The 15,204-nt window shown below is 45.1% G+C and overlaps 3 protein-coding genes across 3 annotated transcripts; 2 read left to right on the forward strand and 1 right to left on the reverse strand.

Annotated features, from left to right (window-relative positions):
- Positions 1–553: 553 nt before the first annotated feature.
- Positions 554–3,447, forward strand: LOC131266788 (all trans-polyprenyl-diphosphate synthase PDSS2-like). Its single transcript, XM_058269434.1, has 4 exons — positions 554–906; positions 2,312–2,638; positions 2,699–3,111; positions 3,176–3,447. Exons 1-4 carry the CDS (start codon positions 554–556, stop codon positions 3,445–3,447), a joined length of 1,365 nt encoding a protein of 454 aa, XP_058125417.1.
- A 688-nt stretch (positions 3,448–4,135) lies between these two features.
- LOC131266786 (all trans-polyprenyl-diphosphate synthase PDSS2-like) lies at positions 4,136–10,721 on the forward strand. The gene is made up of 3 exons (XM_058269432.1): positions 4,136–5,139; positions 8,766–9,511; positions 9,588–10,721. Exons 1-3 carry the CDS (start codon positions 4,802–4,804, stop codon positions 9,857–9,859), a joined length of 1,356 nt encoding a protein of 451 aa, XP_058125415.1. The 5' UTR covers positions 4,136–4,801; the 3' UTR covers positions 9,860–10,721.
- A 72-nt stretch (positions 10,722–10,793) lies between these two features.
- On the reverse strand, positions 10,794–12,120 carry LOC131264690 (uncharacterized). Its single transcript, XM_058266960.1, has 2 exons — positions 11,619–12,120; positions 10,794–11,554 (listed from the first exon to the last, which is right to left on the reverse strand). Exons 1-2 carry the CDS (start codon positions 12,118–12,120, stop codon positions 10,794–10,796), a joined length of 1,263 nt encoding a protein of 420 aa, XP_058122943.1.
- Positions 12,121–15,204: the final 3,084 nt, after the last annotated feature.

Here is a 15,204-nt window from a genome sequence, read left to right on the forward strand (position 1 = left end):
GGGGAGGGAAAGGTCCGAAAATTTCCCGTCCACCTGAAGAATTCGGTACACGTACGAATACTACGCACAACCACAGTTGCACACGTGTTTGGATTTGGAGATGGAATCAGAGAAAAGAGAGAGAGAGAGAGGGAACGAGGAAGGGATAGGTGTGCCCTCAGCGAACGCCAACTCCCCGGGGGTGGAGGACGTCGCTGGTCGGTCCGATGGTGGCGCGATGGTGAAGAAAGCCAACACCGCGACGCGCCCGTGTAGTATTGTGCAGGTGTTCGAATCGAGCGGTTGATCGTCGTGAGCCGAGCGTGCTGTGCTGCGTGAGCTAGGCCCTGTAATCGAATCGGGCGGACCCACGACGAGGATCAGCCTCCAGGAGGAAAGGCGAGAAGCTGTGTGCATAGTGTGTGCGCGCGCGTGGATGGAGGTCGTTGAAAGCTGGACCGGAATCTCTGTTGTGTCGCTTCATTTTTGTCCACGGGTGCCGTTGTGAGTGCGTGTGCGTTGCACGGGAAAATTTGGAAAAATATATAAGTTGAAAACGTTAAACGAAGGCACCATGGCCATGAGCAAAGTGGTACGTGGACTGTGTGCTGGCCATCTGAGGCGCTGTGTCGGGAGCTTCCCGGATGTTGTGGCACGACCGTTGGCCGCGTGGCCCCGAATGGGGTCCCTGGACGGGAGCCCGTGTCGGTACAACTCCAGCACGAGCGGCCAGCTGCAGGAAAAGCTGGCCACCCGGAACGTCCAGAAGCACGACTGGAATCGTGCGGTAAGCGAGGCGGAGAAGATCGTCGGATACCCGACGTCGTTCCTGAGCCTTCGCTGGCTGCTGAGCGACGAGATCGCGAATGTGGCCCTGCACCTTCGAAAACTGGTCGGCAGCAATCATCCGCTGCTCAAAACTGCCAAGTAAGCAAAATGGAGGAGTGATTGAACGGATTGCTAGCTGGAAGCTGCCAAAATCTACCCCACCAAGGCAAAAACCCGTAGGCTTTCTAGCAGATCGAGAGATCGTGATCGTGAATTTTTACTTTGTTTCCTCTCGAACCATGCTAAATCATACAGAGTGAAGCGTGGTTGATGTGCGTGTGTGATCTTTCAAAATGCAGCCTTCTCATCTCAACATGACCATATGACCTCCACGGCGCATTCGGTGGAGACGAAATGTAACTCATTACGACACCACAAAAAATAAAAACAACGTTTCTTCGGCGGCAACGTGGCCGCCACAAGGCAATCGAGGGCAATACGAAATAAAAGCCCTCCGTGGACCAACGGCCCAGCGAGCAAAAGTGCTTTCGAAAAACCGGTCCCCATGGTGCTGGTGTGCGGTCGTTTGTCGTTGGAAATCGTTACTTACGCGTCCTCCCAATGGGCGGAAAACAGCGTTTTCATTCAATATGCCGAGGGTGAGGGCTGACCTAGGGAGTTGCTCCCAGCCTTCGTTGGATGGCTTCCCTATTCTGTTGTAGCGGCAATATCCCGAAACTGTAAACCGGTTCCAACAACGTGATGTCCCACAGCTTAATTTCCTGGTTAGGATCGGATTCGGAACGTGTTGTGGTGAAATACTAGCTGACGGTTAGTCGCGTCTTCCTCCGGGTCTGTCTGGCCAGGAGATTTGCATACTTCGACGGGTCTATCAAACGAGGAATGTGAAATTTTCGATGTGAACGTCGACCCAGACCCATTTTCGGTTATAACGAAGTTGAAAAACAAAATTTAGTCAAAAAGCGCCAACAGGCTTTTAGTTTGCTTCTCTTCCAGTGTCAGAAATTAAAAACATCCAGGTGATCTTTCTCCTTTTTTGTCATTTAGCATAATTAGGCGCTTGTGGATTAGGCGCTGGTTTTTTTATTGCCTAGCCATCATTAACATGATCTTTTTCTTGCTGTCGTTGTTAAATGGTTAATGTAAAAAGTCTTAATGTTCCTTCATTAGCCACTTTTTTAGTCCATTTACTAATGGGAGTGCGCAATTTTTCATCAATTAAACGGTTGTATACATCTGGCTCAAAAGCCACCGTAGGCTAGTTGCACTGTTAAACAGTTTCGAGGTTTTCCGAAAATTTAGGTTTTGTGATTGTTTCTCGTGTATCTTAAAAGGGAAGAAATCCAACAGATTCCAGAAGAACCCAACCGAAGGCGACGTATCCGTTGGGAATATACAGACGTTACCACTCCGTACCATCGTTCATGCTCCGATCGGCTATTTGGGTTTCGGTTGTGCATAAAAATAAGAATTTACAAGACACAGCTGATGCAAATTGTTTAAACTGTAAGTTTTTTTGTATGTAACTACCATTTACTTGTAGGACGCTCATCTATAACGACAAAAACCAACAAGCGTGGGGATTGATCGTGCTGCTAGTCTCGAAGGCGGCCGGTCACGTGGCAAACATCCCGGATATGGAGCAGGACAAAAGTGCCGGAGTGCTGCACTCACAGCGTGCCCTAGCGGAGGTCACGGAGATGATCCGGACGTCCCATCTTGTCCACCAGGGGATGCTTAATCTGCAGTCGTTCGATAATGCCGGAAATGACCTGAGTGGCGACAGTGACATGATTTTCGGCAACAAGATCGCCCTTCTCGGTGGAGACTATCTGCTCGCTAACGCTTGTCAGCAGGTGGCCACATTACGGTAAGGGGTTGCTTACACTGCATATGAGTTGCGAAAGTCATGCGTTCTTCTATTTCTCAGAAATCAAGATTTAAATATGCTTATATCGTCCGCCTTCCGGGATCTGGCCGAGTCGAACTACATCGGCGAACGGGACGAACAGAACAATCCCCTGCCGACCAAACCCCATCCGAGCGCGAAGGACTTTGCGACCGATGTGAACAGCCTAGAAGATTTAGGTTTTGGCGACCTGGAGGACAACACGGAACCGATGAAAATCGACGGTGTCGTGGGCAATCCGGAAAAGGAATGGTCTCTGCGGCACATTCTCGGTGGTGGCAGTTTGCTGGGGAAAAGCTGTCAGGGCGCGATGATGCTCGGTGGTCACCCGGAACCGTTGCAAAAACAGGGCTACCTGTTCGGAAAACACCTTTCTCTGGCGTGGCAGGCTTGCATTGACTTACAACCATTCCTGTTACCGAAACTTCCAATGGGTATGATTGGCCATTGCTCGATAGTACTACTTTTTTCTAATATTGCCCTTATTGTATCTTTCAGGAGCCCAGTTTAGCCTTGTTTGCGCACCGGTGCTGTTCCACCTGGAGCACGATGATACGCTCTACGAGGAGATTGAAAAAGGGCGCAAATCGGTGGACAACATCGACTACATCAAAGTCCACCAGGCTGTGGTGCAGGGGCCGGGAGTTGAGAAGACGAAAATCCTCCAGCGCAAGCACAGTATAGCGGCGATGAAGGTCCTGAACGAGCTGCCAGTCAACGACGCCAGGATGGCTTTGCAGAACATTATCCTCGCCATGCAGGAGCTGTAGTTGTCGATGGTCGGTGGACGTCTGAGAAGTGTACAGTACAACGTAAGCAATAGGAAATTTAAGAAAATTCACGAACCCAAAGTCGTCTGCGCACGTGCTCATCACACTGAATCTTAATGGTAAGTAAAACATGTAAAACAACCGATTATTGTTTACACTTCACCCACGGTTTTATCTTCTCAACAGGCTGCTCAAAAATTTCTGGTGGGATAAATCGATCCAGGATGTTTCAGGATGATACCAACAACCGTTAAACATCAATTCAAACGGTTGAACCCGTCTGATTGGGTGTGTGTACCGGCTAAATCGTCTTATTGGCGCAAATATCCGCCAGGTGGCGCGCACAGCGTTGATCAGTCGGACATTGTTGGATCATTTTCACCGGACCAATATTTCCTTGCTCCCACTTCTCTTTATCTCATTCGGGAGAGCAAAGGTAGTTTTTGTTGCTAGAAATTGAAAATAGTCGTGTATTTCCCCGGGGGAGAAAAAATTATGGAGAGAAAAATGGAACGAAATGGAAATGGAACGGGGAGCTGTGATTGGCAGATGAACCGATAGCGCCAACATTTTCACCGGGCAATATGTAAACAAACATTGCATACAAACTGTCAAAACATCGATCACCGCGGGATTTGCTGCCCCAATCCTTACATCATCAGCTGCTGTGTTTTTGTGTCTAAAATTCCGCAGTGAAGACGAAGAGAAATTTGCCGAAGAATCCGCCAAAACCAGTTCCCGTCGTAGCGATCGCACTGCGCGTAGATTAGCATAAATATCGATACCACAGTGGTGAAAATTTTCAGTCGTTTTCGGAAATCGGATCGAACTACGTGGAGCACGCAGGTCTATCGGGGAATCTACGATTGCCAAATCCGGGTCGAGTGTTATGAGAAGTGTAATAGTGTAAAGAAAAAAGCCGTGACGGTGGAATTTTAACTGCAACTTTATGCACCATGAGCGCCCAATTGTCCAGTTTTACCCACTGAGTATTGATTCAATTCACGACAAGTGTTGTGTTTGGGCGAGCATTGTGCAGTGATTTGTGAGTATAGTTGGTTCCATTCGTAGACGGTTTTATTTTTCTAATAATTTCGTTGTGCTTGGATGAGCAGAGAAAGAGCGAGAGAGTGAGCGGAAAAGAAGAAGCAAACGCCTGTTACCATCCGCGATCCGGTGTGTCTTCTTGTCGATCGCCAACGGTTCCCCATTGTTGTGCCACTTTCACATCGCAAAGGTTGTCAGTACTTTCTCAGTCGTAGAAAAGTTTTCCGAAATCTTCCTCAACCAAAAAGCGTAGTGGTGTTCCGGTTTGACCCGTTAGTTTTGCATCTCGTGCGTGTACCAGACGAAAATGTCACTAAGCAGAGTTTACGGAATGCAGGCGCGGCTACGGACGCAGTTGCAGAAAAGTGCAATCAACGTGGCGTCTACATCGCCAGCGCCGTTGGTGTTAGAAAGTGCTGCCCATCGGCGATGGATCGCAAGCGGAACGGTGTGCCACGAAAAGCTGGCCGCCAAGCCCGTGCAAAAACACGACTGGAATCGGGCGGTTAGTGAGGCTGAAAAAATCGTCGGTTACCCAACGTCCTTCCTGAGTCTGCGCTGGCTGTTGAGCGACGAAATTGCCAACGTAGCGCTGCATCTTCGCAAGCTAGTCGGAAGCAACCATCCACTTCTTCGGACGGCCAAGTAAGTAACACCTTACTAGCCGCACCCAGCTGGTCAACAAAACGCATTGCATATTGCAAATATTACCATAAGACAAGCTGTAGTACAAAATTATTACAGGGTTCATCCTTACTAGCCCGTCCCCGAATGGATGTTCCGTAACAGACTGTTAGCTAAGTGTTTTATCGACCCATCATCGTAGAAATATTCGGAAACCGGTTTTAATGGAATCTTCGAACATCTAACTCATCATTCGATTAAACTAAACGGCCAATTTTTAGGCGCTCTGCTGGTTTAACGTTGTAGGTTGCATATGAAGGAAGATGGATAATAGCGAAATCGATTGACGTCACTGGAATCTTTGATCTTTACCAGTGACGCAAACTTCTTTGATATTTGTAAGTTTAATGAAGCGTCACTAGGTTTCAACAAATTTATGAATAATAATAACTTATGGATCTACGCTAATGAGATTTTGAAAATAAATAGTTTTATTTTGGTTATTCCAGCTTGCTAACCTCACATTTATTTTTTTCATTATGGCAAAATTTTTAATTTTTTAAAGTTATACATACATTTTTATATGTTCTTCTTCTTCTTCTTCTTGGCGTAACGACCTCTTGGTCATGCCTGCCCGTTAAGGGCTTACGAGACTTGTTTCCCTGTTGTACGTGGATAGTCAGTCCTCTCGTACAGGGGAGGGTCCGGTCTCGGTTGGGATTCGAACCCACGCCGTCGAGGTGGTCGGCTCATGGGCCGATTTTCTAACCGGCGCTACCGCTCGGCTGTCGCGGACCCCCCTTATATGTATATAAATAATTATTTAAATTGATTAATTTAAAATGACAGAGTCTTGGAATCGGGATTAAAAATGGGTTTCTAAGCGCGCGCTTCTTTTCATATACGCCAAGCGCGTTCCCGACTCCGTCAGACATTTATAACATCGTGTAGAATTTTTAAAAGACACTAATACACTTCTCAAAATAACCGGTTCTTTACCAACAAAAAATGGTCAATAGTTTTGAATTTATGAAAGGACTAAGTAAAATCTGTTGTTGTTTGAATGTAATAAGTGTAGCAGGTATTTTTGTTGTTAGTTTGCAAAACCCTAATGGAATACCTAGTCCAATTCAATTCCAAAAGAGCTATCAACACGAAACGCGATATTATAAGAAAGCCGGTGCAAACTATCTTTAATTGTGTTCTGTGTAAACGCGTTGCATTTGCATTAACACTAGAATCCACTAGAAATTGGGGTTATTTTTCGATTTTAATATCTCGAAAACGGCTGAATATGTTTACAAAAAAAAAGGTTTTTTTTTTAAATCAAAGCTATATCTAAAACAAACATTTCAGATTTTTCTGTTCGACCAGCTCCGATAATCAACTTGACTATACCTAGAATGCTTTTTAGGGGTCATTTTGACCCCTACTTGTAAAACGCTATAACTTCACTATTTTTGAAAAAATTTCAAATCCGTAAACTGTTACTTTTTTGTATATTTGTTGACTATCTTTTCACCTTTTTGGTTTTTCGATGCATTTCTTCATAATTCCGCTAGCTCGGTGTATAGCAAAAACGATGGAAATTGCGTTTTTTCATCTTTTATTGATTCAAAATCCATAACATAAATCTAGAAAAAAGCGCTAGAAAGTAAGTATGTTGAGCAACAATTCAAAAATAAAATCATATGTTTGCAATTACGATAACGCTTCGAAACGCTCGCGTACGGATTAACGGCACAAAGCACAGAACGGAAACCACCTATGGAAAATGTTAAAATCCACATCTTTAAGATCAATTTGTGGCGTTATTTGTTAATTTAAAAATATAAAATTATTTTTCAAAGGTGGCCCAATATATCAACATCATAGCGCACATTTTTTTCCTAATTTACATAATAAATTTTGAAAGAATAAAAGTTGAAAAGGATTAAAATTCAACTCAATATCATATCAATCTTTTTGGCTATACACCGAGCTAGCAGAATGGTGAAGTGGTACATCAAAAATTAAAAACACCAAAAGATAGCCAGTAAATATACTAAAACGTAACAGTTTACGGATTTGACAAATTTTCAAAAATAGTGAAGTTATAGCATTTTCAAAATAGGGGTCAAAATGACCCCTAAAAAGCATTCGGGCAAGTTTCGAAAGCGATTTATTCTAGTGTTAACGTTTATCCAATCTCCTAACAAAATTGCCCTGATTATACTGCCCATACTCGCATATGAGTCCCATTTGCAAAATCACCATTTTGAGAAAATAACGATTGAACATTTTTACATTAGATTTTTTTGCTGTTATTAGTGATACAAAATACATGATTGGTTGATCACAACTATTGTAACATAAACACTTCACTGAGAATGACATTTTATATAAAATACCCGTTTTTAAAATTAAAATAGTGAACATAAACTAGATGAGACACGATATGCGGGTACTTTCGAAGGCGAAAGCAAAAGTACTCGCATATCAGTCCCATTTTATAGCATATTTTGTTTACCTTGCTTGTCAAAACATCGTTGTTCGGGTTTTCATTCCATACGGATATGTGCACTTTAACAGTGTATAATTCGTTAAAAACACTTGAATTACAACCATTTGTTGATTATTTTAATTACAATATATTACAAAATTATTGAAGTTTCAATAACTAAGACTTTTCTTTAATTTAAGCAAAGTAATCATATATGGGACTGTTATGCGGGTACTTTCAATATGGGACGCAGTCATTTGGGTATTTTTTTCACATTAGCATACACTAAATGGCCACTTTGACATTTTTTTGGAAAATATATTGAAAATGAACATTAGTCGTGGGGCTAACTCAAAGTGATGAAAAGTCAAATGGGACTGATATGCGAGTATGGGCAGTATAGTATGTGCTCATCCTGATCATAGGATGTGAAAGGGCCATGGTATATTCACATAAATTTTCCCAATCCCTACTGGCATTGCACCTGCATTAGTTTCCATGGAAACATTCGTAGTTTCCATAGCAACAACGTTAAAAGCAAGGTTTGTATAAGAACACGCAACAGCAGAGGTGTCAAACTCTTTTTAGCTCACGGACAGATCAACCCCTGTTTTATGGTTAAGATCTAAGAACATCCATCTTAGGATGTAAAAATCATTATTCCATGTATTATCTACCTATGTGCAATTTATTTATACGTTAATATGTAGTGAAATTTCTTGAGGTTCGAATTCAAAGGCCCGCGGACCGCATGTTTGACATGTCCGCTATATATTAGTGTGGAATTTGAGTTATTTAATAGAAATGAGAAAATATTTGGAAAAAGTAAAGTATTTACAATTTTGATAAGCAGTATTTTTTTATAGGTTTTGTCCTTTCTAAAAGAATTCTCTAAATGTGTAGTAATACTTTATGCGAAACAAGGATGAGAACAATTTTTCGTGGAAAAAACCAGAAACTAATCTGTTTTATGAATGCCAAAAGCTGTATAATTGGGAAACTGTCAAGCGGTGCTACAAAACGAAAAACATGCATGTTTTCGTATTAGATTGTAAATAATTATTACCATTGTTGTACCTTATTGTTGAGACACCTTAATCGGACATGCTGTGCTAAAAATGTGAATTTATTTAAATATAATATTTTTATTTTCAACAATTTACAGAGTCCTGATCTACAACGGGAAGAGTAACATGCAAGCTTGGGGCTTGATTGTGTTGCTGGTTTCCAAGGCCGTCGGTCACGCCCCAACGATACCGGATCTAGAACAGGACAAAAGTGCCGGGGTGCTGCAATCACAACGTGGACTGGCGGAGATAACAGAAATGATCCGCACCGCCCATCTGGTCCACCAAGGACTCGTTAACCTCCAGCCGATGGTAAATGCGGGCAACGAGCTCGGCAACGACACAGACACAATCTTTGGCAACAAGATAGCCCTGCTGAGCGGGGATTACCTGCTGGGAAACGCCTGTCTTCAGCTAGCCGGATTACGCAATCAATCCCTGATCGAACTAATTTCATCTGCCGTTCGAGATCTAACTGAGTCGAGCTTCTTTGGCGAACGTGACGTACAGAATAATGCACTCCCTTCGAGGCCCTTGGAACGAGCAGGCTCGGAGGCCAGCGTCAGTAGCGGTATGGAGGTTGACTTGAGCTTCGGCGACATGGTGGACAACACGCAACCGCTCAGTCTGGCTGGCGTGATGGGCAACCCAGAGAAGGAGTGGTCGCTGAGGCACATCCTCGGGGCTGGCAGTTTGCTAGGAAAAAGCTGCCAGGGCACGATCATGCTGGCGGGACAGCCCGAGTCCCTGCAGCGCCAGGGTTATATGTTCGGGAAGCATCTATCCCTGGCGTGGCAGGCCTGCATCGATTTGGAGCCGTTCAGTAGCGATCAGCTGCCTCCGGGTAATTCGTTTTTCCTCCGTCAACTTAACTCAACTCTTTGAACCATGGACACTAACATGATCTTTATATTTTTAAGGAGGACGTTTCAGTTTGGTGTCGGCTCCTGTTCTCTTTCACCTCGATCACGAACCATCGCTGTATGCCGAAATCGAAAAGGGCAGCGAGTCGGTGGAAAACATCGACTATGCAAAGGTGCACGCGGCGGTTATGAGGGGGCCGGGATTGGAAAAGACACGGGCACTGCAGAAGAGGCACAGCCTAGCAGCACTTACCGTCCTGCAGGAGTTTCCATCGTCCGATGCCCGGACGGCGCTGCAGAACATCATCTTTGCCATGCAGGACATCTAGCGCACGGATCGGTGTGGCGGTAAACTAAACGACAACGACATCCAACCAAGACAATTTTACCCTCTTCGGAGCCCTTTTCACCGAACGCGGATGTCCCCGGCCATGGTAGGGGAGACGCAAAGGAAAAGGGTTAGCTGATGAGATGATGACCGATCGGCAAGAAAAGGTGTGGGCTAAAGTAAGCATACGTACCATTCCGTCCAGAGTGTGAATTTTCTACTAGATCAAAGTAGCTATAAGTGACCGTATGTGAGGCAGTGAGCAAGGGCCAGTGAGAAAATGTGATTGTGAGAAACCTGTGAACACTGTAGCGACGCACAGTGTCCATTAAAAGTCACTAAGGCTACAAGAACTTGAAGTACATAGAAGTTGTAGTAAGCTGGAGCCCTGTATTACACTGCATTCGTTTGACGGTTTATGATACATTGTAACTAATATTTGTAAAGAAATTCGGCAACTGTTATGCGAAATTGCGCACACTCAAGATGTACACAGAAAGACCATGCATAGATTACGGATAGGCAATCCTGTTTTGTTTCTACAACGACAAATCTCCCTTAGCTAAAGCAATAATTAAACGTACATACTAACACCTAGTAAAGGTGTTTGTTTTAGGTGTAAAGACAGTACGTACGTGTTGTTCATGGCGTACTATAGCGAAATTGGATAGGGTTAAGAAGGTGATTGTGTTTTTTTGTTATGGTTATAGATATCTATATTTCCTCCTTTTTCATTTTCCCCCAATGTTTGTAACGTGCGGGAGACCGGATTTATTTCTCGCACCTATTTTCCACACACTTGTATCTACAGTTCTGTTGTAAAATATTTAAACCGTGTTGTTGTATAAATAAAAAAAACTTAACAAAAACCCAATCAAAAAGCGTTTTCCGTTTCCAATTGGGTCCTAAGTTGATGACAGGAAATCGTCCAGCGGTCACGTGCGGTGTGCGTTATAGACGGCGTCTCCCCGCCTTGCATTACTCCGAGCGTCCCCTTCACCTTCCTCGACGTCGTCGTCATCATCGTCGTCCTCGGAGGTGGTCGATTGGTCGAGGATTTGTGTGCTGTTGTGCCGCGCCTGAAGGTGCCTCTGTAGATCCCGCCGGCGGGCCAATTTCTTACCGCACAGACCGCACTCGTACAGCGACCCATCGTGCTGCCGGTGCAGACGGATGTGTTTGTTCAGGTTGCTCGGATCACCGAACGGTCGTAGACAGTACTGACACTTGAGCGGCTTGAAGCCAGTATGCGTGCGGATGTGAATCTTGAGGCCGTACTTGCGTGAGTACAGCTTTCCGCAGTAGATGCACACGTGGCCCTGCTTCGACGAGCCCATGTTGCTGACGATCGTTTCCAGATGGGCAGCCGTGACCAGATGCGCTCCGGTCGGTTCGTCCGCTGCCACCGGTTCCGTCGGCGGGGGGTGAACGTGTCGGTGCGCTGGCGAGGGCGGTCCTGACAGGTGGTCCAGCTTGACGACGTGCGGATTGAGGACGGGTCGGAAGGCCGAATGGCGCCACGGTTGGAACTCGAAAAGAGGATTGAAGGGCCCGTAGCGGGCAGCCAGAGCCTGATGGAGTCGATGCCAAAGGATGGCCACCGGTTCCCGATTGCAGCTGGTAGCTAGATGGATCTTTAGTGGATTCGGATCTTCGTAGGACTTTTGACAGAGGTGACAGACGTAGCAATTTTGTCCTGTAAAGGGGATTCATTTGTCAACACTCTCATTTTTTTGCAGGTGCTGACACAATGTACTTACGTTGAATGTTGACCGGCGTAAGGAACGGAATCTGCATATGTGCTATCACATCCTCGGCAAACCAAAGCTTCAGCTCTTCGCCACTGTTCACGTCCCCCGTCAGCCGAATCCGGAGCAACTGCGTGGACGTTAGCTCGAGCAGCGCATTGAAACTCCGCACATCGTTGGCCAATCGGATCGAACGGATCCAGTTCGAGTTCTTCATCCCGCTGGCCGCCTCGTTTGTCGTCAGCAGGCCGGTGGAAGATGACTTGCGTATCGTAGTTACCCGCGCGGTCCCGGCAGCGACAGTCGAGTGTGCCGCCCTTAGACAAACCTCCTCCGGTGGGTAGCCTTTGGAGACGGATTCCACCGGAAGGAATCCAAGCGCGCAGACGGTACTCCCGTGCGTGGGAGAAACGGGCGGACGGGCTGCCGGAGTGGATGAGGAGGATTGAGAGGACAGTTCACCGTATCCTTCGTACCCGTCGGACATGGGTTCGGGACTTAGGTTAAGATGCATATCGACTCTCGGTCGACACTTGCGCCCGACGAATGGAGTGCCCGATCCTTCGGTGCCTGTTTGTGGGGCGAACGTGGCCGAAGGAAACATCGAACTCGCACGGTTAATGTTCACTAACGTCAACACTCTAAAGACACCGGAACACTGTTAAAACCATCGAAAAAGAATCTCCGACTAGAGCGCGTAAAAAAATTGCAGATTGCTTATGAATCACTCCCGGAACGTAAAAGATCCTCTCGCGACCTCGTGCCAACTTGTTCTGAACCGGCGACAGCCTCGAGCAGGATATTTTATACGGGATCCGGTCAGCCTCCCTATCCTTTCCGTTCCGCCCGCAGAACTCATGCGTCAGGTTGCCCGATCGGGATCATCAGGTGGTGCGCTCGCACGCCAGATTTTCGGGTGCCCGTAGTGGTGGCGCTGGCCGGTGTAGCTTTTTGGCAAGCGCATTAGCACAAGTGTGCACACACGGACACATCCCAGCGGGACGTGCGGACGCACCCTCCTCTCCTTGTCGCCCGTAACAAAACGATCAAATGCGCCTGCAAATCTCGAATGTCGAGGGTTAAGCGCACCCCTCTGTTCTGCTATAAAGGGATCAAGCGGACGAAAAAAAACCAGGACAAACCGGGAAGGAGCAAGGAACTAATACGAAGTCACGCTAATAGTGGCCTTTCGCTACCGAAGGGGGAAAGTCAGTGCTCCGACGTGACGCTGGAAGTAGCAGCATCCTGAAAAAGGGGCCCGATATGATGATGGCGACAAGTGCTAAAAATCTCACGATACACCGTATCAAACATCAGGCCGGACCGGAGGGGTGGCGGCGCGACGCATAACAACACCGCATAATAGTTTTTAAATGAATTGATAAAGATCGGTTGCGTGCATCTCTTTCTGGCACGAGCCTTCGGCACTGCACCAACGCAGGACCCCTTCCAGTTCCATCATGCACTCTGCAACGCCATCCACAATACTTCGTAAAGAACAAGGGATTCAATAGTTTCCGGAGAAAGAGAGCGCCTCCGATGGCCTTCGATCTCCCTTTGGCTGTCGTCAGGGATAATCCTGGTGGCTCGGTTTCCTGCGGTTAATCGATGGCACGCTTCGGCTCTTCAGGACTTTTCTCTCCCTCAACCAGGCGAGCGGAAGGATCAACGTGTCGGCAGGACGTCCGAATCATATGTTTTCTGCTCACGGGTTCGCCCCCAATACCCGGAAGATGAAGAACCTGTGGCGCAACCTGTGGCCCTCGGTCCGCCCGTAAAGCATCGTCGAGGGTGTTTGCCGGGGAAACCTCTCAGTCAGAAAAAATAAATCTGGGACACATTCATCCCGTTTTCGCCGTCATCGATTCCTCTGGAGGTGGATGCACCCTTTCGGTGAAGGGGAAAAAGGGGTTCGAAAAACGGGTCGACAGTGTTTGTTAAAACTAGACACTGTCGGGTCTTTTCAGCCGGGAAGGGGTAGATTTGTTCTGTTTACATTACATTACGATTCAATTAGGAAACTCGGATCGCATGGGAGGGAGAGGTTTGACGTAGGGTTTTTTTTTTTCATACAGACGGGTTTTTATTGAACTTTCTTACAGCGTGATGAAGAGGTGGATGTTCCTTTTTTTATTTTTGAAGCACTCAACAACCGAAGGGGGTTTCCGTGACTCGATACGGTAGAAGTAGCCATAATTGATAGTTATTGTTTTTTTTAAAGAAAGAAAAATATAACATTACCCGATCAATAACTCAATAAAAAAATTAATATTTGAAGTTGTGAAACATTCGGTTAAGCAAAAAACAAGAAAATTTTGTTTTGTCATCGGCGGTATTGCTATATAAATAGCTGAAAACCGCTGAAAACTTACTGATATCGACAACAAAAGTATCTCATAATTTTGTTGTTTGTTTTGTATTTGCTACACCCAAAATTTTAATCATATTTTTTTTTAGTAATTAAATTAGTAGGTAATAAGTGCAATGGAATTAAATATGACTTTATTAAAAACAACTACTATGAAGGTGATGCTGCGCTGAATTTAGTGAAGGAGGTGATGCTGCGCTGAACGAGTTTAGTAAGCTCCAAATCAGACGGGCGTTTCGGCAATTTAGTGAGAAGGTTCATTTAACCCTTTCACAGTCCCGCCAAGTCGAGAATATGACTCAAAAACTTAAAACACTGTTTTTTTTTACATTTTTTTGTTTAGTTTTCGCTCTGAAACCGAAAAAAAAAATAATATTTTCCTAAAAATTTTAGTATTTTTTTGATTAAATGATGGCAAGCTTTCATATTTGTGATTTTTTATTTGTGATTGTGATCAGTAACAATTTGTCAATGATAAGCAAAAATTTGGTTCAATTGCATCGATTACTGTTAAATAAGTGAATCAACATTTACAAACCCATAAGAACGTGTTTTAGAAGCAGGTGCACTCCAAAACATCGTCTCGTAACGAAAGTAGAAACAAAGCCGGGCAAAGCAATACAAATTCCGCTTACCCGAGTTAGGTTCGGGCTAAACTGTGAAGGGATTATTAATAAAACTAATAGTATTTAGTAGATAGTAGTGAAGGGATTAATAAAACTAATAGTATTTAGTAGATTCAGTTAAAACTGAATTTCGTGATGTTGTACAATCGTCGCATGTTTAAGCACAAAAGTAGTAACATCTTTTAAAGCAGCAAAACTTGAACATTGTTCAGGTATTCCTAGTTTGAAGGAGCAAACGAAGCATTTTTATTGACAAACATCAACCATATTGCGGCAAAGGTGATTTTAATTGTAGCGATATCTCTCAAATGCAGCTGTAAGTCGCATGCAATAACTGAGGCTGCAAAACTGATGGCTACATTCGAGGTACCATCGTGCGCGTTCGTAGCGATCATAATTATTTCGTCACATACAACACCACCCCATTCCACACAATCGGAACCGCTGCCGCCAATTGATGTATTGGCTTAATAATGCAGAGAATCGACTGACCCTAATGAAAGGGAAAGGGTGGAAGGGAAAGGGAAGGCAGCATCCAAAGAGAAGGGTAGCAAAGGGAAAACCACGGCCTAGGAAAGGCCTGGTAAAGGTGTGGATGAAGGTT

This window comes from Anopheles coustani, chromosome 2, assembly GCF_943734705.1.
Source record: "Anopheles coustani chromosome 2, idAnoCousDA_361_x.2, whole genome shotgun sequence".
In the NCBI taxonomy this organism is placed as follows: domain Eukaryota; kingdom Metazoa; phylum Arthropoda; class Insecta; order Diptera; family Culicidae; genus Anopheles; species Anopheles coustani.